The sequence below is a fragment of the Salmo salar genome, chromosome ssa10 (genome assembly GCF_905237065.1).
Source record: "Salmo salar chromosome ssa10, Ssal_v3.1, whole genome shotgun sequence".
Taxonomy (NCBI): Eukaryota; Metazoa; Chordata; class Actinopteri; order Salmoniformes; family Salmonidae; genus Salmo; species Salmo salar.
The window spans coordinates 106,343,383-106,368,764 of record NC_059451.1 but is presented as its reverse complement, the minus strand read 5'-3'; the positions used below and the strand labels follow the sequence as shown (position 1 = coordinate 106,368,764).

Sequence of the window (25,382 nt, the reverse complement as noted above, 5' to 3'; positions counted from 1 at the left end):
TTGGCCCCAGTAACGTACTGAGCCGTGTGCACTACCCTCTGTAGCGCCTTGTGGTCGGATGCCAAGCAGCTGCCATGCCCAGTGGTGATGCAGCCAGTCAAGATGCTCTCAAAGCTGCAGCTGTAGAACTTTTTGAGGATCTGAGGGCCCACGCCAAATCTTTTCAGCCTCCTGAGGGGGAAGAGGCATTGTCGTGCCCTTTTCACGACTGTGTTGATGTGTGTTGACCATGATAATTCCTTAATTTATAACCTTAATATAATGTTGGTGAATCAAAAGAAACTGACCCAGAATGGCAGTACATACCGTAATGCATATAGCAATTTCCTTTAGTGGGGTCTAGTTGGATGGCCTTCAGAAAGAACCTCTCTGCTTCAGTCTTCTGACCCTACGAAGGGAGAGGAATTAAATAAATTGTCAGTATTTGTTGCCATTGAGATGCTTTTCATTTTATTATAATACATAATGATTTTGCTATGCCACAAACTTAATGTAACATTAAATCTTAATATGACACCTTGTGTAAAAAAGATTTACCCTCAAAGTACACAATGTCATGCTTGGCACAGCTGACTGCCTGGTCTGAGCATTTAATAATAACACACTTATATCTGTACAAATATATCTGTACACAGAGGCTGTGACTAATCCACTGCAGCTGAACGAGAGAGAGAGACAAACAGACACACAAAGAGAGAGAGAGAAACAAGAGGAAGAGAGAGAAATGTGTGCACACACAGAGATGGAGAGAGGGTGTGTAGAGTCGTTCTGGGTTACGTCACACAAGGAGTGACAGACAGGGTGACTGTAGCCTGATGAGGGGCAGCAGCAGCAGTGACAGATTGGGGCCCAGTGGAGCCCAGAGGAGCCAGTGCCCCGGGGGCCTCAGAGAGCAGGATCAGATTACAACTAACACACAAAGGCTCCAGCCAACACAGCCAACACTGCCTCTCTCTGTCTCACACACACACACAACGCTGGTCTTATCTGTGTATCAGCTGCACTCTGATGGAGATGAAGATCACAATAGAGGTTCAACTAATCAATTAAAGCCTATAGAAACCTACATATATGAAATGCCACAGCATTTCACATTATGAACAAAAAGAGGCAAGAGCTCCCTTAATATTACATAAGCCAGTAACCAGAATAAATTATGTTTACGAAATACATTATATAGAATGAACACAAATCATTAATTTTAATTGCAAAGGCTTTGAACAAAAAGCCTCTATCCAAACACTGAAATCAGATTTGGAGGATTGGGTGCCTCATACATTTTTCACCGGGTTTACCTTCAATAACTCAAAAAGTACTCAACATTTCCAAGTGTAAATATTTGAGTGTATTCTCCATTGATGAGATGGAAAATTGAATTATATGTTTAATGCAGCTCAAGGCGCTCAAATTCACAAATAGTACAAAGCGCTCAGCTGAGGAGCAGCTGGAATAGTCATAACATCAGCATATTTCTATTTATTGAAGTTCAAACAAAAAGCCTGTCAGGAAACCACATTATGACAATGTAATGCACTGGCTCTCATTGTTTGTGTGGATTTGAATCATGTAGTAGATACAGGTAACTGCCAAAATAAAGGAAATACCAACATAAAGTGTCTTAATAGGGCATTGGGCCACGAGTCAGAACAGCTTCAATGCACCTTGGCATAGATTCTACAAGTGTCTGGAAATCTATTGAAGGGATATGACACCATTCTACCGCAAGAAATTCCATAATTCTGTGTTTTGTTTGGTGGTGAAAAAAAACGCTCTCAGACACTGCTCCAGAATCTCCCATAAGTAGTCAATTGGGTTTAGATCTGGTGACTGAGAGGACTATATAGTTTTCATGCTCATCAAACCATTCAGTGACCTCTTGTGTTCTGTGGATTGGGGCATTGTCATTCTATGGGGACATAGCCATGGTAACCAAAATAATGGCCTGCCCAGAATTTTCGTACATAAGCCTAAGTATAATGGAATGTTAATTGCTTAATTACCTCAGGTACCACACCTGTGTGGAAGCACCTGTTTCAATACACTTTGTTTCCCTCATTTACTCAGGTGTTTCCATTATTTTGGCAGTTACCTGTACTTTGCAGATTTGACTGAGAAGTGAGGGAACTCTCTTTACCGGAGAAAAGTTGTCAAGAAATCTTTGCAGAATGTGAAAATAATATTTCCCATGAGCCCCTGTTGATGTTCTCATCTTTTGAATCCAATTTTGGCATTATCAGGCTTAGAGGAATTCTATTCCTGAGTGGCTTGTTCAATGATATCCAGTTTCATGTCTAGACTGCTAACGAACATCATCATTTCAACATTAGAGCTCATTAGCTTTCCCCCTCACAACTGTCAGGTATCCAGATCAAAACATTATTTAGTGTGTGGGGGAAAAGTGGCGGTTTGTATGCATCCTAGTAGGTTCTTAAACTGGCTGTGCAGCACATCGGCCCACAGCAACAGCAGCAGAGAGAGATTCTTATTAACTATGTGTGATCGATGCTGATAGATGGCCTGACAGCCTGCAGTGTTTGAATGGACTGGAATCGATGGAAAAAACAGCTCTGTCTGTCTGTCTGTCTGTCTGTCTGTCTGTCTGTCTGTCTGTCTGTCTGTCTGTCTGTCTGTCTGTCTGTCTGTCTGTCTGTCTGTCTGTCTGTCTGTCTGTCTGTCTGTCTGTCTGTCTGTCTGTCTGTCTGTCTGTCTGTCTGTCTCCCATCACCCATATCCACTTCCTATTCAATATCAACTCATTATGGAGGTGAAATCTCCGGTTTTCACACATACTGCGCTTATTGTTAGTGTTGACCCCCTAATCTCCCATGACATCAGACGTGGAACAGATGTGTACTTCCACTCTGGCAGCCATCAAGGTGATTATGAATGGAGCCTGCATCTGATTTGGCCCGGAAATGACTTGTGAATGACTGAGTTCAATAACACCCACCACCATGGTACACATCTCCACCCTCAGCTACACCCCTCCCTGCAGGGGGTCCCGGATGTGGTGCACAGGGGTCAGCCCAGCAGGAAAACGACACCAATCTCCACCGCCAAACCCTGTCCCCCAATGCGCGCAACCCCTCCCCCAACCGACAATCCCCTGCCAGGATCTGAACTTAGGACCCTTGACAGGAAGGCTGTTTCCTCACATTGGGGGTAAAGGGTATGGGAGTGGAGGAGGGGGTCACTTCCCTGGTGTGGTATTTGATCAAGACTAAACTCAGTCGTCAGTGAAGAGAGTAGAGGTAGTGGTATGGTGGAAGGCCGGAGGTCACGATGGGGCTGATGGAGGTAGGTGAGGTGAACATCTTCAAGGTAGCTCTTACAAACTTACACACCTGGGCCCTCATAGATACAAATGTGTGCTAGAACTGGTTGAGCCACTGCATTTTACACTACGCTCTGTTCTTTGAAAACCATCTCAAGACTATTGAGTCTGTAAGTCTGACAGCTCTCTCCTCTCCTCATCCCTGAGGTTGCATCATTTACACCCAGAGGAGAAAGAAGGCCCGGGTAAACCATTGTTGATCTCTGCCTGAGATTTGTATTGGTATTTATTATGGATCCCCGTAAGCTGCTGTCAAGGCAGCAGCTCCTCTTCCTGGGGTCCAGCAAAATTAAGGCAGTTTATACAATTTTAAAATCATTACAATACATTCACAGATTTCACAACACACTGTGTGCCCTCAGGCCCCTACTCCACCACTACCACATATCTACAATACAACATCCATGTGTATGTGTGTGTATAGTGCATATGTTATCGTGTGTGTGTATGCATGTGTCTGTGCCTATGTTTGTGTTGCTTCACAGTTCCCGCTGTTCCATAAGGTGTATTTTTATCTATTTTTTTAATCTAATTTTACTGCTTGCATCAGTTTCTAGATGTGGAATAGAGTTCCATGTAGTCATGGCTCTATGTAGTACTGTGCGCCTCCCATAGTCTGTTCTGGACTTGGGGACTGTGAAGAGACCTCTTGTGACATGTCTCGTGGGGTATGCATGGGTGACCGAGCTGTGCGACAGTAGTTCAAACAGACAGCTTGGTGCATTCAACATGTCAATACCTCTCATAAATACAAGTGGTGATGAAGTCAATCTCTCCCCCACTTTGAGCCAGGAAAGATTGACATGCATATTATTAATGTTAGCTCTCTGTGTATATCCAAGGCAGCACTTCTGAGCCAATTGCAATTCTCCTAAGTCCCTTTTTGTGGCACCTGACCACACGACTGAACAGTAGTCCAGGTGCGACAAAACAAGGGCCTGTAAAACCTGCCTTGTTGATAGTGTTGTTAAGAAGGTAGAGCAGCACTTTATTATGGACAGACTTCTCCCCATCTTAGCTACTGTTGTATCAATATGTTTTGACCATGACAGTTTACAATCCAGGGTTACTCTAAGCACTTTAGTCACCTGAACTTTCTCAATTTCCACATTATTTATTACAAGATTTAGTTGAGGTTTAGGGTTTAGTGAATGACTTGTCCCAAATACAATGCTTTTCGTTTTAGAAATATTTAGGACTAACTTATTCCTTGCCACCCACTCTGAAACGAACTCTTTGTTAAGTGTTGCAGTCATTTCAGTCGCTGTAGTAGCTGACATGTAGAATGTTGAGTCATCCGCATACATAGACAGCCTGGCTTTACTCATGTTGTTAGTAAATGTCACGGTTGTCGTAGGGTAGAGTGGACCAAAACGCAGCAGGAATATGTGCACAAAACAAACACGAACACAAAAAAACACAACAACTAATAACAGGCCGGTAAGGCACAAAGCTATACACAGCACAATCTCCCACAAAAACCCCATGAAAAAACAAACTCCTAATTATAGGACCTTCAATCAGAAGCAACGATAACCAGCTGCTTCCAATTGAAGGTCCAACCCCAATAAACTAAACATAGAAATAGACGAGACAGAATATAGAAATACACTAACATAGAACAGTGCCCAAAACCCCCGGAATACATAAATCAAACACCCCTCTACATAGACACACACCCCGAACCACATAAACCAAATACCCCCTGCCATGACAAATAACCCCTATACTGGTCAGGACGTGACAGTAAAGATTGAAAAAAGTAAGGGGCCTCGACAGCTGCCCTGGGGAATTCCTGATTCTACCTGGATTATGTTGGAGAGGCTTCCATTAAAGAACACCCTCTGTGTTCTGTTAGACAGGTAACTCTTTATATATAGCAGGGGGTGTAAAGCCATAACACATACATTTTTCCAGCAGCAGACTATGATCGATAATGTCGAAACCCGCACTGAAGTCTAACAAAACAGCCCCCACAATCATTTTTATCATCAATTCCTCATTTGTGTGCTATGCTTGTTGACTGTGCTTCCCTACAAGTGTGCTGAAAGTCTGTTGTCAAATTGTTTACTATAAAATAGCATTGTTTCTGGTGAAACACAATTTACTAAGGTTTGGTGACAGACTGATTGGTCAGCTATTTGAGCCAGTAAAGGGGGCTTTACTATTCTTAGGTAGCGGAATTACTTTTGCTTCCCTCCTGGCCTGGGGACACACACTTTCAAGTTGGTTTAAATTGAAAATATGGCAAATAGGAGTGGCAATATCGTCCGCTATTATCCTCAGTAATTTTCCATCCAAGTTGTCAGACCCCGGTGGCTTGTCATTGTTGATAGACAAAAAAAAAAATCACCTCCTCCACACTTACTTTACTGAATTAAAAATTACAATGCTTGTCTTTCATAAATTGGTCAGATATACTTGGATGTGTAGTGTTAGCGGTTGTTGCTGGCTTGTCATGCCTAAGTTTGCTAATCTTGCCTATGAAAAAATCATTAAAGTAGTTGTCAATATCAGTCAGTGTTGTGATGAATGAGCCATCTGATTCAATGAATGATGGAGCTGAGTTTGCCTTTTTTTCCCAAATTTAAGGTGTTCCAAAGCTTTTTTACTATCATTCTTTTTGTCATTTACCTTTGTTTCATAGTGTAGTTTCTTCTTTTTATTAAATTTCGTCACATGATTTCTCAATTTGCAATACGTTTGCCAATCGGTTGTGCAGGCAGACTTATTTGCCATTCCTTTACCTCTACCCTCTCAACCATACAACTTTTCAATTCCTCATCAATCCACAGGGATTTAATAGTTTTTACAGTCACTTTCTTAATGGCTGCATGCTTATTAGTAACTGGAATAGGCAATTTCATAAATGTGGCAAGTGCAGCGTCTGTTTGCTCAACATTACACACCACGGACCAACAAATATTCTTTACATCAACATAGGAATCGCTACAAAATGTATTGTATGACCTCATACACTATATTATGCCCAGCCTTTGGAACTTTGGTTTTCCTAGATATGGCTACTATATTGTGATCACTACATCCGATGGATCTGGATACTGCTTTAAAGCACATTTCTGCAGCATTAGTAAAGATGTGATCAATACATGATGATGATTTCACTCATGTGCTGTTTGTAACTACCCTGGTAGGTTGACTGATAACCTGATCTAGGTTTCAAGCACTGGTTACAGTTTGAAGCTTTTTCTTGCAGCTTGACAAAAGCCAGTCAATATTTAAATCACCCAGAAAATACACCTCTCTGTTGATATCACATACATTATCAATCATTTCAGAAATGTTATCCAGATACTGACTGTTAGCACTTGGTGGTCTATAGCAGCTTCCCACAAGAATGGGCTTTAGGTGAGGCAGATGAACCTGTAGCCATATTATTTAACATGAGATCCTCTCTAAGCTTTACAGAAATGTGGTTCTGAATATAAAATAGCAACACCTCCAGCATTGGAATTTTTGTATTTTCTATACATTTTATAACCTTGTATTGCTACCACTGTATCATCAAAGGTATTAGCTAAGTGATTTATAGAGATTGTCAGAATATGAATGTCATCTGTTCTTAGCAAATTATTGATTTCATGAACCTACATATGTTAACGTGGGCTATTTTGAGAACTTTTCTTCTGGGATGCTTACTTGTTTTCATTGCTTTACTGGGAAGCTTAGCAGAAGTAGATATTCACATCTTATTCATGTTTGTGCAGGGTGAGCTGCACACAGTGGACCTCCTACTAGGGCACACCGCCTCAGTGCTAACAGTATAAATCCGGTTCATAGGCACATGATTAATGCATACAATAGCTGTAGGATCAGCAGAGGTTAGTTAGAGGAACATAAATTAGGTTACTTACATTGTGTCTACCAACGCCCCTGGTATAATGTACATTTGCTGAAGCATTATGACAACTCAGCGTCACAATGGTAGGGATTAAATGAGCTGGGCTTGGGTCATTGATAAGTCATTGTCTCAACACTGCCTTATAATGCTGTGAAAGGATCCAGGAACCCAAATGATTTGGATGGATCTCATCCTCCTTATAAAATGTGTTTTATTTCCAAAAGGTGTTGAAATTGTCAATGAAAGTTACTCCCATTGAGCTGCAATAATCACTTAGCCAGTTGTGAAGGGTAAGAATCTTGCTAAAGTGTTCAATGCCACGATTCAGAGAGGGCACAGGGCCAGATATGATGGGTCTTTTATTAGTGTCTAGCAGGGAGTCAATCAGCTCTTTAAAATCCAGTTTCAACTGCCCTTCATAATGTCATTAAAACCACATGGACTATGATAGAATCGATTTCCATGTCCTGGCGTAGTACATTCGGGAGCAGCTTAGTAATGTCATTTACTCCAGCTCCGGGATAGGACATTGTTTTTGCACCAGGAACAGTCATATTTCTAACCATGGAGCTGCCCAAAATCATGGCTGGCGAGAAGGATGAGGAAATCCGTCCACTCCCACGCTTCATTCACAGGATTCGGAGAACCCTTTCTGGACGGGCGAGAGGCAGGATAACTTGAGCCGTTGCTCCCGGGCCTGGTGCAGGCCTCCGACAAATGGAGAAGCCCCGCTCGATCCAGGGCAGGGATGGAAGGTTTGCTGACGTCGACTTTGAAATCGTAGTAGTAGGCACTCCGGCCGCAGACACAGGTACCCCCAGCGACGAAAGCGCAGGAAGATCAGACTCCAGGACGGCAAAACTACTCGTTGTTTGTATCTGTATCTACAGCGCTGAAATTGTTCATTTATTCCCAATTGCAAAACTCATCTGGGACTAACTTCATTAGCTTGATGGCTAGCAGCTTAGCGGCTCTGTTAAGCAGGCTGTCTGTTAAGCGGGATTCCGGGACAAGAAATAGCGGTCCCAGCTGTTAAAAGCTAACTGCGTCATGGAATACATGCAAAAACAAGTTTGGTATTTATATTTAATGAATATTGGTTATGTTTTAGTCAAAAATAACAAAACGAGTGTTTCCTGCATAGTGTTGAGCCGCGCACTCTGATGACGTCACTTGTGTTCCAGGGATGATCGAGAGGAGAGGAATACAGGGATGAGCTCGGAATTCCCTGCTTTCCTCTAAATCAATATCCCTTTCTTTACTAAAACAACTCTACTTCACTTTCCAGTGTGTTTCCCCTTGCCTGCTCACTCAAGGGAAGTTTTTCTTCTTCTATTGTATATTGTTGTTCCCCTGGTGTATGATGAGACAAATCTACGTTTCAGAGATTGTATCTAATGGCTCTTGTTAAGAGGCCAGTTCATGTCAGCTTTTCCCTTAAATGCCTGCTAAGCTGTTTGTTAAACTGACCACCACTCACTGACTACAGACAGGGAAATACATCTGGCAAGGTGGTCAATATGGAGAAAGATCATGTTCATCTACAGCCATTATTCCCTACAAAGGTAAATGAGTGATTGACAAAGAAAAATGTGCTCTTTGTCTTTGTCTGGGACCCTGTGGAGTGAATTACCCCTCGCACACAAACCAGCCTTTCTCCTCTTAGTCCAACCCAGGTCAACTACGTGACCTTGGTGAATAGCATCTGAGTAGTCGGAAGGCCCTGGAGGCCCAGAAGGCAGTAGGGTCCGGAGTTAGAGGAGGATCCACATCAGATCAGTCCCTCAGGGCTAATGTGTTGCAGGGGCTGGTTAGTTAGCTGGAGCCATTTGCAACCTGTGTTAGTGAAACTGATTAGGGTTCAATATGGAGTGCCGGTTTAGGCAGTTGTAAAGAATCAGTCCCGGGATTTTGTAACAGACTTTAAAAACACACAGGGCAGCCGTGACATCAGTTTCAATCAGGAAGCTATCCCCACAGGACGATGGGGCACCTTGAGAAACTCAATGTGACCCCCCCCCCCCCACACACACACACACACACACACAGGCCATTGATTATCTGCATGCACACTCTCAGGCTACATGCAGAGCTGAATAAGAAAGCCAGGAAGAGAAGGAGGAGGAGGAAGATGATGATGATGAAGAAGTTACCGTGAGGGCCAGGAGTTTGCCATAGGTCAAGTGTGCTGGGATGTGGTCTGGCTTGGCTCTCAGGGACTCTCTGTACCAGTGCTCGGCCTCGGTCAGCTTGTTCAGTCTCATGTAGGCCTCTCCTGTGAGGGGAAGTGAGGCGTCAGGTCAAGGTTCAGAGATTAAGGAACCACACGTCTTCCCATTGTCTTACTAAGGAATCCAATGACAGCTAGGGTAGTCATGCAGAAAGGCCTGCCATCACTTCAGTGCACTTTGAAACCCGATACCAAACTTGTGTTTTATTAGCTAAAGGACCTTTTACTAGGACTAGGGTCATAACAAAATCGCAAAGTGAAGGACGGCTTTTGAATTTCTCTGCATCAGTTGAATAGTGTCCCACTAAAAGCCTAGATAGGATCATAATATGTTTTATTAATATCCTCTATCCTATAACAAACTCATAATACCTGCTCAGCAACAATCCTATAAAAATAGTCATCGAACTAAGGTGGATTTTCAGATCCCCCATGTGTTAGTTGGATGGAGTTCTATGGGATGTCTAAAGTATTTCAGAGTAGGAGAACAGGCATGGGCCTGACTCAGTCCTTTGCTATGACTGGCCTGAGCTGATTGTCTGATATGTTGCTGATGACATGTGTAGAAACACCCTTCCTGATTCTTCAGACAGTATCTGATACCTCGTCCAGCCTTGAAGACTTTACCCCCACCTGAACAAACAGTCCCTCTTTCTTTCTCTCTCCTGCCCCTGACACATTTTATAACTGCATTTCACGACATAGTCGGGTAATTGGGGAAAACACAAGCAAAAACAATACTTTAAATGTAATGATCAGAGGAATAATACTGGGATAGGGGACGTGAATGCGATAAGTTTCACATGAACTTGTAACAGGGGTCTTATATATTTTTTTCGTTTTTGAGAGGAGTGCTAATTGAAGCTAGATAATAAATTGGGGATTATGGCGAATAATTTCCACTGATAAGAAACAGGAGAGAAACAACAGGTGGCTGGTGATGAATGTTGACCTGCTGACCTCTGAGAAGATCAACAGACGTCCTTCATTAGCAATGGCCTGTAATCGACCTTTTAATATACCTCTAAATACAGGGTACTCAAGCATGTAGTGGTATCAAATATAAGACCCCACTTCCATTTTTGCTCATGATAAGGATCAGAGTTAATGCAGTCTTTTGTAAGCAAGTATATAAAGTATCCAAGGAAAGCCAGCTTTATGTTGGAGTAGATATCTTTCAAATTGTTCTGCATAAGCAGAAACATTTACTGTATGTCCTAGTTGTGTTACAGAATACCTAGACTTCATTTATTTCCTTTCCAGCAGCTAATATAATACTGTACATTGACTGTTATGATAAGGGCAACATGAGTCGCTTTATCTACATATTTGTCAGACATGGTGTAACGCAGAGCTAGAAACAGCAGAAGACTGTGTGTGGTCAAACAGGCTTTGTGCCTCTCTATTCTACCATCAGATTCAGATGGAGGTCTATGAGGAAGCATAGACATGGACATAAAATACTTAGTGACACAATTTCCAAGGAGTTCAAAATCACATCTAGTGGAACATTCCATTGCCCATTTGAGCGGAGGGGGGTTTTGGCAGATAAAGACCCAACTTTGACCCAGACTGCCATGTACACTGACGAAAGTTCCCCCTCTTCAGAATGACAAACAAAATGTCAGCACCCAAGTGAATTGGACTGTAAATAGATAGGAGCAGGTGCGCCAAACATTTAAATGAGCTCCTCAGAGTAATGTAAAAATCAGCTGCAAGAAATATGGGAAAATGCCACAACATCCACCCTGCTAATGCCCTTACAGCTTTCAAACTGTGGGAGGCGATTTGCTAACGATTTCTCAGCACCTCTGTCAAGCTGAATTTGACTCCACTGGTGAATGTACTGTACTAAGGGGGGTTGCTGGAATTCAACAAGATGAAGAGTGAGCGCAAGAGAGGGAGGGAGGCAAAGAGAGACTGAGATGAAGAAAAAAGAGAGAGGGAGAGAGAAGACAGAGAATGACAGAAAGAGAGAAAGAGTGAGTAAAAGAGTGAAAGAGAGACAGAGGAACAACATGGGGGAGCCACAGAGAAGGAAAAAGGCAGAGCGAGACATGTCAGCAGGCCCATTGAGTGACAAGAGTGCTAGTGGAATTGAAAATTATTGCATTTTGAAATCAAAAGTCACAATTTAGTCTGCAGCAATATAGTCTGCAGCTGCTTTCACATGACTGTAACACGAGGAGCGCAGTTATTATCGTTAACGCGCTGTGGAAACCTCAACATCGGGGCCTCAATGGGAGCGTTGAGCTTGAGCCACACACCCGACTTTGATGCTGGTTTACACGTCCAATCCTGTCTTGAGATTTATAAGACATTATGAAAACAGAGCACCTCTAAAACCAACGGCCTTCAGCAGTCTACACTCTGCTACACGAAATCGGGCTAATGTGTAATGCTTACTGTAAGCATAGCTCAGCTGACGAGCTCAAGACCCTGGCCACAATCAATGCAACTCAAACCTGTGACCCCCTTCAGGTGGAATAAAGTTCAACAAACTCAGCCAGAAGTGCATGGACACAAGCTGACAACCAACAGCTGATACAATGATTACAAATGTACCCCCCACACTTCCAATCTACCAATCTTCTATTCCATTCTTTTTTCTCCTCACAAAAAAATCTAAGCTTGTGTGTTTAGTTTGAGAGAAAGATAATCGCCACTTACCCATCATGTTATAGAGGCTCTGAGGTGCAAATTGTCTTGGCATTTTCTGTATTGCTTCTTTATACACGGAGAGGGCCTCCTATGAATGAATAAAACAAAAGGAACCATCCGTTAGGCACGAGGAGCCAACCATGCCAGGGCCACAAGTCCTTTGTCTACTGCAGCCTGGGCCCTCACAAGCTGAATGGAAGCATGGAATCAGAGGTCACTAAGAGGTGGTTAAGACTTGGTGGAGGAGAAAAGATCTATCCTCTCCATGACATGGCCAGTCAGAGAGCTAGTGCAGTGTCACACAGCCTCTCTCTCGCTAAATCCCAAGGCAGTGATTCCCTTTAGGCTCTATGAGTGGGTAGGCTTAGCGGAGTTGCCAACAACCAGATGCATCCGGTTTTCAAGGATACAGCTAATTCAACCTAGCTTCCTCATCTGCTGAAAACCAGATTCGGGAACTCCACTCAGGCGTTTTCCTTTACGCCTGCTACGTTAGGTTAATTAGTAGGTATACTAGTGTAGAAGGTCAGTGGGTAGTGAAGCTTTTCTCCTGACAATTTACACAATCTCAGAACGGGTGCACTGTTACACCTGTTTGTGTATGATTAGTGTGTGTGTTCCTGTGAGTACGTTTGGTGTGTGTCTCCCTGTGTATGTGTGTGTGTGTGTGTGTGTGTGTGTGTGTGTGTGTGTGTGTGTGTGTGTGTGTGTGTGTGTGTGTGTGTGTGTGTGTGTGCACCCCTGTCTGCTCCCCTATCCTACCTCCTGGTGCCCCTGCTCATGGAGCAGCTTTCCCAGGTTGTACAGGCAGCTGGTGACGGAGCTCTTGTGGGTGTGGGGGTCCTTCAGGTTCTCGTCAGGGATGTCGGCGCAGGTTAGGAAGGTCCTCTTGGCTTCGTCCAGTCGCCCCTGGTTCATCAGGACGATCCCCGTGTTCAAGTAGGCGGCTACAGGGGGGAACGAGAGACATATACGTCCTCCATTACGTGATCAACATGCAGCCAGAGAGTAATTAGGCTCTATGGGGCTGAAACTAGTCATTATCAAACTTCTTTCTGAATAAATTGGCCAGCCACTGTGGATCAATTGGCTGCCGCATCCATGGGGTGCCAATACAAACAATCCTTTTGTAGGAATAAATTGCATATATCCCCCTGGCTAGAGTGTTGCTGAAGACAGTTTCAATAAAGGATGTGTGTCTGAAAGAGAATGGACATGAGAACAGTGGGAATGGAACTGGATATCATTAGAGTATCATCATGAAGCTGCCACTTTGGAATTGTTAATGAACAGATTCTACGTTGTACCAGCTGCCAGCTAAACACACTGAATTATGGTACAACCTGGACAAATGACTTTTATTATCTGATTGACTCTCATACCTTCACTTCCATTACCCCCCACCACCGCTTTAGTAATAGATAGGATCATTGCATAATGAACGAGAACTACAAAGTGTGATCATCATCTTGATTACATTCATAATTATTAATTACACTTTGGGAGACAAAGGAAAGGACTCCACCGCTTGTTGGTGATCGGTTATTATAGAAAACTATAGGGGAATAATTTAGCACATGACCAGTGGAGGGTGAGAGTGACTTCTGCTAACCAAGCAGTGTGACAGCTGAACCTTACTGATACAGTAATGAGCTAGCAGGAAGCATGCTTGAAAGAGTTTCCTCAAGGTAAGACTTAAGGAAAACGACCACCATTAGGGGTTAAAGAGAGAGGGAGAGAGGGAGAACGAAGGAGAAAGGGGGAGAGGGAGAAAGGTGAGAGGGAGAGAGGGAGAGAGGGAGAGAGGGTGATAGGGAGAGATGGTGATAGGGGGAGAGGGAGAAAGGGAGAGAGGGAGAAAGGGGGAGAGGGAGAGAGAGAGAGAGAGAGAGAGAGGCTCTGACTTTGAATTGGATTCATAATAAATACAATTGTGTAATAATTTAATCTGTTGACAAGAGTGGTCCTTGAACACCAATCTACAGGCTGTGTTCAATCATTCATCCAGTAATGGAGCAAGCTTGTCTGTGTCCTCCCTCCCTCCCCCATTGGCAGATGCCTGGACACCTGCGCTGTGCAAACACAAGAGTTTGAAATTGTCAATAAAAAGAGGAGCTGTACTTACAAGCCAGAGTTGGCCTGCTCCCAATGGCCAGTTTATAGTAGTGGAGTGCCTCAGAGAACTTGTTGTTTTCTTGTAGCAGCAAACCACTGTAACAGAGAAAGTTAGGGACTCTCATTGCTACAAATCTCAACAGAAGTCTGTTAAGAATGAAAAACATAACATAAGACAACTAAATGTAATACAGTTTCCTAGTAAATATATTACTGTAAAATGAAGTGCTACCAAATCTTTAGTTCAGTTCTAAACAATCTAATTCTGTAAATAATCTAAGGATCTGTTGAGTAACATCTAAAGCCCTTGATGGTAGTGTTGAGTATTGACTGTGTGCTTCCTGTTGTCCTCCCCTCAGGCTGACACAGCATGATTAATAACCTACTGTCACAGACACAGCACCCATGGGAATACAAAGCACCATTACCTCTCTGTGAAGACCACTGATCATTAGACAGTCGTGTGTGCCGGGACAGACTGGCACCAGAAATCGGCCCCGTATTTCTAACACATCGGCCCTTTTTTCCCCCTCAAGGCAAAAATGGACCAGCCCATCTGGCATTTGCCCAAAATGCCAGATGGCCAGTCCGCCCCTGCGTGTGTGTGTGTGTGTGTGTGTGTGTGTGTGTGTGTGTGTGTGTGTGTGTGTGTGTGTGTGTGTGTGTGTGTGTGTGTGTGTGTGTGTGTGTGTGTGTGTGTAAGGAGAGACAGTCCTGCTCATGTATGCATACAGAGTCTATAGACACTCACAGGTTATACAGCATGTCTGCCATGTTCCTGCGGTAGTAGAGGGCATTCCTGTATGCCTGCTCCGCCTCCGCCATCTTGCCCTGGTTCTTCAGGACATTCCCAAGGTTGCCCCATGCTGATAGAGGGAGGAATAAAGTAATTAAGGTTAACAGGGTCAACCAACATGGCTGCCCGCCCCTTTTGGACACACTATCACCTCCTGGGTTTACGGTTTGTTATCTAGCCTGGTCCAAGATCTATTTGTACTGTCTAGCCTCGTCATGTCAAATGTCAAGTCAAATAATGAACATAGGAGTTGGTAAGACAGTACAAACTGATCTGGGACCAGGCTGGTTTTGACCCTCAGAGGACATTGTGCAGGCTAAAACAGAGGGCATATCTGCTGCTACTGAACTACTGGGCTTAGAGACTGAGGACAGAAAGAGTTGATGGAGCACCTGGGAGTTAGTGTATCAAAGAGCCCAATTATTCCCTAACAGAAAAGGAAGAAAACAATGGCTCCCCCTGACACTCTATAGTAGATTCATGACATTACTGGAAAATGGATTGCAGATTAATTGACAGGTAAATTGGGTCTTGAAATGCCATAATAGTGAAAATTATAGGAATGAATCTCGTAGGCAATTTTCAGTTGTCAAGTGGTAATTGTATATTCTATTTTCCTGTGGAAAATACATCTATATCGATTACTGCTTTACCTCACATATAGAGGAAAATGCACATAGCCTGACTACCAAATTGACTGAATAGTGTTTCCCTTCAATATTTTAGCTTGAAAACTAAATCCATACTGCTTAGTATGGGCAGTTGGAATCCATCATGTATATATATGGGCTTATGTTCTTATACACTATTTAACTGTGTCTATATACAGTACAGCTGAAGCCAGGGCACACTGGGGCAACAGTAAGAGCACTGTGAACAGGCCTGACAGAGAAAAATCATCCCCTTAGACACGGTTTCTTCTTGTTCTCCTGATGGCTGTAAAGGAGGGGAAAGTAAAATAGAGCTTATAGTAGTTACCGGGTTACCCGTGTAGCATCTCATTTAAATGTATCGAGCGCTCACTTATGCCAAAGGCTCCTTTGAGCTGTGCATTATTTATTAGTTAAGGCGTCTGAGTGAGATATCCCAAAAGTCTCAAATTCAATATTAGCAAAGCCAAGCAGAGAAAAAAAAAAGACAAGAACTTTATTGTAAACACAATATTAAAATTTTAAAATAAATATGCTAGAACAGAAAATGTTCTAAGTGGTGTTACCATCCACTGTGAATTTGTTAGGTCTCTTTTACTGTGTTTTCTCACAGAACTCAATCTCAATGCTTAACGAGCGTATCACTATTTCAGACTCACAAATGGTATGAGGACAGTGAGCCAGGGAAGGAACGTAGCTGCCGCTCTGCTCTGCGTTGGCAGGATAAACAGCTGTCATGTCTCAGCTCTGCCGCAACATGTCCTGCCGTTAACTCTGTCCCTAGCCCAGGAATGTAGCTGCCGCTCTGCTCTGCATTGGCAGGATAAACAGCTGTCATGTCTCAGCTCTGCCGCAACATGTCCTGCCGTTAACTCTGTCCCTAGCTCAGGATCACTATCTCAAGAATAACACTAGTACACTACTAGTTATTCAGTATTATCTTTGGATCACCCTGAATTTGAATGTCTGAATATTCAAGTATTCTAGTTTCCCCTCATTGCCAGTCAAGCAGGGATGTCAATGAAGATGCCCTCCAAAAGTAAAAAGGAGATAAACTGTAGTCTGCCCATAGTGAGGGATTTAGTAGGTTTACAATGGAGGCCTTGTGTTGAAAGGTCCTTCAGCCATGATTTACTGCCTGGAGAGGATAAACTGTCTGGAAGTAGACATACTGTAAACAATTTAAAAGGTAGCGCTTAACACTCATGATTCCTCATGAGCTCCCGAGTGGTGCAGCGGTCTAAGGCACTGCATCTCAGTGCATGAGGTGTCACTACAGACCCTGGTTTGATTCCAGGCTGTATCACAACTGGCTGTGATTGGGAATCCCATAGGGCGGCGCACAATTGGCCCAGCACTGTCCGGGGTAGGCCGTCATTGTAAATAAGAATTGGTTCTTAACTGACTTACATATATTTTTTTTATTACATCTCAGGGTACATCTTGAAAATAACACTTTCGTTCAATCCCAGGAAGTAGCTATCACTTAACTTGAAGCTACTCTAGGTCATACATTCAACCTGTAAATATATTATGTGAGAATGATGACCTTTTTCAGGCAGCTCTAAGCTACATTATTCAGTGCAGAAGTTATGAAAGCCTGTTGAACACCTTTTAAAAGCACACTCAGGCTATGCAAACGTCACAGTCTGAGATGTTGTGTGAGAGTGTGTCTGTGTGTCGATCTGTCTGTGTATTACCTTTAGCAGGGTTAAAGTATATCCCTGACTTGTAGAGCATCTCCTCGTTCTGCCAGTCTTGGTTCCTCAGCACTGTTTTAACCCCAAACAGTAGGACCAGGGCAACACTACAGTACACCACCACAGTCCTGGAGGAGCTCCACCTCAGCCGTACGTACAGGGCCCTCAGCCCCACCGCCAGCAGCAGACAGAAGCCCATACTGGGGATGTACAGTACCCTCTCTGCTATCACAAAGCCCACGTAGAAAAACAGGTTGGTGGCAGGGAGGAAAGGGACGGCCAATAGACCCAAGGAGAACACCACTACGTTTTCAGTGGTGGGCAGTGGAGTCCTGGTGACATAGTGCTTTTTGGTACCGTTCTGTGCACTAGCAGTGTGAGGCTCTGTTTCAGAGTTTGTGTGGTTGGGAACATCGGGGTGGTGGCAGCTGTGTCCATTGGTATGGGACCTCCCGTTCCCGTTGGTTACATGATGGGCTTTTCCGTTGGTCTCCTTGCCCTTGACCTGGCGGGTGCGAAGCCCAAACCAAGCCAGAAGGAGCAGTCCCACATAGAAGGCCACAGTATGAAGGTTCCTCCAATCGGCGATGCTTCTGATCAGAGGCAGGGCGTCCATGGACCAATCGAAGCTCAGGGTGTTTGGGCACAAGAGAAGCCACATGTTGACGGCGGGCAGATAGAGGAAGGTTAGAGTCCGAGTGAGGAGGGATGGGGAGTCCCCCGCTGGGTTGTCTGAGTTGGAGAAGTTGGGCGGTTTGTTACCCATCCAGTAGAGGCGGTAGGCCAGCAGAACAGCCCCCCAGGCAGCCAACAGCAACACACTCAACAGCAGGTGGACGTTCCTCCTCTAGAAGAGAGAAAACAACAACAGAGCTGAAACTAGGAGGAACGGCAATCGACTGGAAAGCTACCAGCAAAGGCAAGAACAAATATTATGAGACGCTAGGGCCAAAGTAGTTTTCTGGTTGGTTGGTGATTTTTCTGACTCTTGGCATTTGATTTTGATCCAGGCCATGTTGGTAAATCGAGCATAAGATTGAATGTAATTTAGAAGGAAAAAAACACAAGAGTCTGTTATGTAACGTTATCTGGAACAAAAGCTGTGTTCGTGCACTATTTGTCCAGCCAAGTGTTAGACTGCAGATTTAGAATGCATTGCAAGGAAAGTCAACTACAATTGATTTTATTCTTATGTTTTGGCTGTGATGTGGGGTTTTGAATACCCATGAACAGGAAGATATCAGTTAACCGTGAACGTCTTTGTTGCTGGGGCTTATAAACCAAACAAATCAAAAAAGAAAGGGGAAAAATGCCCTGTGACTTTGTCTTTGATTCAAGCCAAAATAATCACGGCTATACTGGATTCATTGACTGTTGCTGAGCAAATGTGGTCTTACATCACAGCATTCCCTTATTCTGTGTGTTATCTTTCTCCTCACACACCTGGCCTTAGACATGACTAAATAAACACCAGAATACAGGCCAATAGACAGTCCTATTCATCATAATGCAGGCTTGATATTAAACACTTTCTGAAACTCCTGCATGGAAATGATTATGAAGTATTGAGTGTTTGAAACTTGTGCACGTTGGTGGGAGTGCAGAAAAAAACCTGGCCTATATTGTTCCCAATAGAACTGTTCCTGCTGTAGGATCAACTAGTCTTTCTTACTGGGTTTATTTTGGAAGTCACACTCCTGCTAAGAAATCTTTATGGCTTCCCTTCCAAAATATGGTCAGCTAATACACGCAGGGCAACATCCATTTGTGCCCTGCAGTGGTGCTCTGTATTCAAGGGAGGATGATCTCATACTGGTACAGTACACAACAATGAGTCTAGCATACACTACATGCATTTCATGTCCCAGCAATGCAGTAATTGACTGATTTCCCTATAGAGATTCAATGTAGAGGATAGGGACATTACAAAGCAAATCAAATCAAATGTTATTGGTCACATGCGCCAAATACAACGGGTGTAGACTTTGCAGTGAAATGCTTACTTATGAGCCCATTCCCAACAGTGCAGAGTTAAAAATATGGACAAATATTTGCACAAAAAAAAAAGGAAATCGTTTTTTTTTAAATAACAGGATACATACAAGGAGTACCAGTACCAAGTCAATGTGCAGGAGTACGAGGTAGTTGAGGTAATTGAGGTAGTACAGTATGTACATGTACATGTAGGTAGCGGTAAAAGTGACTAGGCAATCAGGATTAATAATAAACAGAGTAGCAGCAGTGTTTTTGGTGTGTGACAGTGTTTCTATGTGTGAGTTTGGGTGTGTGTGGCATCAACATGCATGTGTGTGTGTGTGTGTGTTTTGTGTGTGTGAGAGAGTACAGTATGCAGTGTGTGTGTGTTGGAGTGTCAGTGTAGTATGTGTGAGTGTATGGGTAGTCTAGTGAGAGTGCATAGAGTCAGTGCAAAACAATTACGATAAATAAATAATAAAGGGGGTCAATGTACCTTTTCCGCGTAGCCATTTGATTAACTGTCCAGCAAAAAGCCCTGCAGCGTTTTTATTTATTTAACCTTTATTTAGCTAGACAACTCAGTTTAGAACAAATTCTTATTTACAATGACGGCCTACCAAAAGGCAAAAGCGTTGCAATTGTCTTTAATTCTTATCATTCCTTACAGATCTCAAGATTTCAGGTTTACACATAATAGAGTATTTCTTTTTATTCCCCATATGCTGTACAGTATTCCTTTGGTAATATACACACAACCCTTCTTTACCATTACATGGAAAGCCATGGCTAGTGTACAGCTGAAAATCATGTTAAGTCCATTTGATGTCCCCTCTTCCATCTCTCCATGCCAAATAGATCACAGTGGCTAATAAGAGTATCCTCAGTCAGACTGTGAACATGGGGTCCTAGCTCTGCCAGTTGCAATGCAGGGGGCTTCAAGGCTTCTATGAGAAACGGGCAAGGCACAAGGCCAAGTGCATCATAGAGGACCCCATGCACAAGCTTGCTGCCCTCCCGGAAGGAGATTAAGGGTCCCACTGTTCAGTAAGAATAGGAATAAGGTAAGTTTCATTCCATCAGCCATCAGACTGCTGAACAGTGGGACATAGGACAGATGCAGGCCAAACACACGGTCAGACAGTAGGCCGCATAGACTTTGAATATGTGAAAATGTAAATGTGTGACTTGTGTACTAACTTTCCAGTTTTTCGTACTGAATGTAATATGTTGTGTTGTGTTTGTGTATTTGAATGCTGACATTACAAAATGAATTTCCATGTAAATGGACAGTAAAGTATATCGTATCATATCATCTATGATCATATACGGCATGTTTCAGCTGCACTGGGGGTCTATTGATTTTTCCCTCTGTCTTTTGTCATCGCAGAGTGATTCAGTGAGGAGAGGCGTGTATCCTCAGGAGAAATGGGACTAAAGGGGCAGACTCTCCTGTCATCTGCCACTGATCATTAGCAATTATGTACAGTACAGAGTACAATTATGTACAGTACAGAGCTAGGCTTCTATCACAATACAATAGACAGACTTGTACTGTTAATGAATTGTTCACACAAAACCACAAGTTATGCTACTCACCTGAAGAGATACAAAAGAGAGCAATTCACTCATCCCTAAATAACAATCATAAAGATACTACTTGAGGAAACCATAACCTGATTGGTAGCTGTCACGACTTCCGCCGAAGTCAGTCCCTCTCCTTGTTTGGGCGGCGTTCGGCGGTTGACGTCACTGGCCTTCTAGACATTGCCGATCCACTTTTCATTTTCCATTTGTTTTGTCTTTGTCTTACACACCTGGTTTCAATTCCCCAATTACTTGTTCATTATTTAACCCTCTGTTCCCACATGTTTGTTTGTGAGTAATTGTTTGTATGTAAGACGGTCCGTTATGTGGGCTCGCTTTATTGTATTATATTTGTCTATTTTGAGTAAATTACGTTTATTTACTCATATCTGCTGTCCTGCGCCTGACTCCTCTACACAAGCTACACACATACCACATTACAGTAGCTTTATAAAATAACATCACTTCATTCCAAATGTGTAGTTAGTATAGCAACTTTATTTATTAACTGTATCTAGTAAATTACAGAAATAAATGTTACAAATCTACATGTTGAAGACGTCATAATTCTGTTTAAGTTCATTGATCCAAGTTTTTCTTCGAATAAACATTGAGTTGAGAGATTGTGCTATGCTGTTCCATCCATTACAATACCAACTATAAACTGGTGTGGTGTCAGAGTAGCTATGAGATGATCATCGGATCATTAGATGTAGGACTATTGACAGTGATCAAATCTTGATGGATTCCAGCATTTAGTCTCTTTCCTTTTCCCCTGGTATGGTTTTGTGGGCCGGCTAGGCCCCATGGAGTAGGCCTCATGTCAAAAGGGCCTGGTAGTTTAACTGTGTACCCAGCGGCAGGCTACAGAAGCTGAGAGGAAAATAATGACTGAAGAGAAAGACAGAGCCAGCCTGAGACTCTTCCTATCTTAGGCGTTTCAGCATTTCTTCAGTGAAGGCACAAATTGTTCAGCAACAATGCTTTCCTAGTCATTGCCTTGAAATAGGCCTTTGGCATGTTGGAGCTAAATTTATTCACAATGCTTCTTGGAAAATGCTGTTGATTATGCCAAGTCGCATATGCTGGGGGAAAATAGAGACAGTTCCTGAGATTTAAAAGACATGTATTAAACATGTATTCAGCCATGTGGTACTAATTTTGCGAGTAAGGCTGCTGACGTAGGCTATGCTACCATACAGCTCCATAGCAAGATTCCTTTACCTTAGACTCCCTCGCTCAGCGGAGATCACCCCTATTAAAACAATGTGTAAGGGCAACACTATCAAAACCACAACAAAACTTTTGACAAATCAGGACATGGTTTCCAAAGGAAGACAATCCACCACCGTTCTAGAGGTTAATATGTTGCTTGGCAACAGCAAGGTCACCAGTTCAATCCATATCCCACGTTTCTTGCTAATTCGACAACAACTGTCAAGTCTTAGGTGGGGGGCAATCAATATGTGAATTGATTGCCCCCCATCTATTGTCAGAGTTCATACTGCAAGGTGACCTAAACTGGGATATGCTTAACACCCCGGCCGTCCTACAATCTAAGCTAGATGCCCTAAATCTCACACAAATTATCATGGAACCTACCAGATACAACCCCAAATCCGTAAACATGGGCACCCTCATAGATATTATCCTGACCAACTTGCCATTTAAATACACCTCTGCTGTTTTCAACCAGGATCTCAGTGATCACTGCCCCATTGCCTGCGTCCGTTATGGGTCCGCAGTCAAACGACCACCCCTCATCACTGTCAAACGCTGCCTAAAACACTTCTGCGAGCAGGCCTTTCTAATCGACCTGGCCCGGGTATCCTGGAAGGATATTGGCCTCATCTCGTCAGTAGAGGATGCCTGGTTGTTTTTTAAAAGTGCTTTCCTCACCATCGTAAATAAGTATGCCACTTTCAAAAAATTTAGAACTAAGAACAGATATAGCCCTTGGTTCACTCCAGACTTGACTGCCCTTGACCAGCACAAAAAAATCTTGTGGCGTACTACACTAGCATCGATTTGTCCCCGTGATATGCAACACCAAACTCGGCCAACCGCTCTGCACCCCCGCAGCAAGTGGCCAAAGCCCCCCCTCCCGCTTCTCCTTCACCCAAATCCAGACAGCTGATGTTCTGAAAGAGCGGAAAAATCTGGATCCCTACAAATCAGCTGGGCTAGACAATCTGGACCCGCTCTTCCTAAAATTATCCGCAACCCCTATTACTAGTCTGTTCAACCTCTCTTTCGTATTGTCTGAGATTCCTAAAGATTGTAAAGTGGCCGCGGTCATCGCCCTCTTCAAAGGGGGAGACACTCTAGACCCAAACAATTAGAGACCTATATCCATCCTGCCCTGCCTTTCTAAAGTCTTCGAAAGCCAAGTTAACAAACAGATCACCGACCATTTCGAATCCCACCGCACCTTCTCCGCTATGCAATCTGGTTTCTGAGCTGGTCATGGGTGCACCTCAGCCACGCTCAAGGTCCTAAACGATATCATAACCGCCATTGATAAAAGACAGTACTGTGCAGTCGTCTTCATCGACCTGGCCAAGGCTTTCGACTCTGTCAATCACTGTATTCTTATCGGCAGACTCAACAGCCTTGGTTTCTCTAATGAATGCCTTGCCTGGTTCACTACCTACTTCTCAGATAGAGTTCAGTGTGTCAAATCGGAGGGCTTGTTGTCCGGACCTCTGGCAGTCTCTATGGGGGTGCCACAGGGTTCAATTTTCGGGCCAACTTTTTTCTCTGTATATATCAACGATGTCGCTCTTGCTGTGGGTGATTCTCCTCTACGCAGACGACACCATTCTGTATACATCTGGCCCTTCTTTGGAAACTGTGTTTACAAACCTCCAGACGAGCTTCAATGCCATACAATACTCCTTCCGAGGCCTCCAACTGCTCTTAAATGGCAGTAAAACTAAATACATGCTCTTCAACCTATCGCTGCCCGCACCCGCCCGCCCGACTAGCATCACTACCCTGGACGGTTCTGACTTAGAATATGTGGACAACTATAAATACCTAGGTGTCTGGCTAGACTGTAAACTCTCCTTCCAGACTCATATTAAGCATCTCCAATTCAAAATTAACTCTAGAATCGGCTTCCTATTTCGCAACAAAGCCTCCATGCTGCCAAACATACACTCGTAAAACTGACTATACTACCGGTCCTTGACTTCGGCGATGTCATTTACAAAATAGCCTACAACACCCTACTCAGCAATTTGGATGCAGTCTATCACAGTGCCATCCGTTTTGTCACCAAAGCCCCATATACTACCCACCACTGCGACCTGTCTGCTCTCGTTGGCTGGTCCTCGCTACATATTCGTCGCCAAACCCACTGGCTCCAGGTCATCTATAAGTCTTTGCTAGGTAAAGCTCCGCCTAATCTCAGCTCAATGGTCACCATAGCAACACCCACCCATAGCACGCGCTCCAGCAGGTATATTTCACTGGTCATCCCTAAAGCCAACACCCCCTTTGGTTGCCTTTCCTTCCAGTTCTCTGCTACCAATGACTGGAACGAATTGCAAAAATCACTGAAGTTGGAGACTTACATCTCCCTCACTAACTTTAAGCGTCAGCTGTCAGAGCAGCTTACCGATCGCTGCAGCTGTACACAGCCCATCTGTAAATAGCCCATCCAACTACCTCATCCCCATATTTGTTTTTGTTTTTTCTGCTCTTTTGCACACCAGTATTTCTACTTGTACATCCTCATCTGCACATTCTATCACTCCAGTGTTAATTGCTAAATTGTAATTACTTCGCCAATATGGCCTATTTATTGCCTTACCTCTTTACTTCATTTGCACACACTGTATACAGATGTTTCTATTGTTATTGACTGTACATTTGTTTATCCTATGTGTAACTGTTGTTTTTGTCGCACTGCTTTGCTTTATCTTGGCCAGGTCGCAGGTGTAAATGAGAACTTGTTCTCAACTAGCATACCTGGTTAAATAAAGATGAAGAAAAAAAATAAAATGTAAATAAAAAAAGGTCAGGTCCCTGTGGAAACGGTTGAAGACGGACAGTTTCACACGTTAACAGACACCTCAGCATTACTTCAGGTAAACAGCATACAATGGCTATTCTTCCCGAAATAAAGCATTAAGAAATCACTGGTTTTCATGTTATAAAATTCCTACTAAACTTGTTCCATGGAGGTTTAAAGCTATTACAACCACCCGGCCATGATACATCTTTCAGAAAGGTAACCTAACCCACCGTGATCTTAGTGGTTCTGCTCCAAGGAAACAAATGGACAACTACAGCATTGCTGACTACAGTATTACATCTCTTGATAAACACCACACCAATACCACTGTGTTATTTGCTGTGGCGAATTGAAGGCATCTGTGTCAGGAGTCTGTGAAAGGAAAGACTCTAAGACAGAGGGGCTGATGTGTAAGCAGAGGCATAGAGAGATGGAAAGTAGGTTAGCAGCCT

At 43.4% G+C, this 25,382-nt stretch overlaps 1 protein-coding gene across 1 annotated transcript in view; it reads right to left on the bottom strand.

Annotated features, from left to right (window-relative positions):
- Positions 1 to 25,382, bottom strand: part of LOC106561381 (protein O-mannosyl-transferase TMTC2) — a 192,744-nt gene that overhangs the window by 31,564 nt on the left and 135,798 nt on the right. Inside the window, exons 3-9 of the mRNA XM_014125269.2 lie at positions 17,349 to 18,195; positions 14,954 to 15,068; positions 14,213 to 14,298; positions 12,850 to 13,034; positions 12,097 to 12,175; positions 9,350 to 9,471; positions 307 to 388 (exon numbers count right to left, since the gene is read on the bottom strand). Coding sequence (XP_013980744.2) covers positions 307 to 388; positions 9,350 to 9,471; positions 12,097 to 12,175; positions 12,850 to 13,034; positions 14,213 to 14,298; positions 14,954 to 15,068; positions 17,349 to 18,195 — 1,516 coding nt within the window. The remainder of the gene's footprint in view (positions 1 to 306; positions 389 to 9,349; positions 9,472 to 12,096; positions 12,176 to 12,849; positions 13,035 to 14,212; positions 14,299 to 14,953; positions 15,069 to 17,348; positions 18,196 to 25,382) is intronic.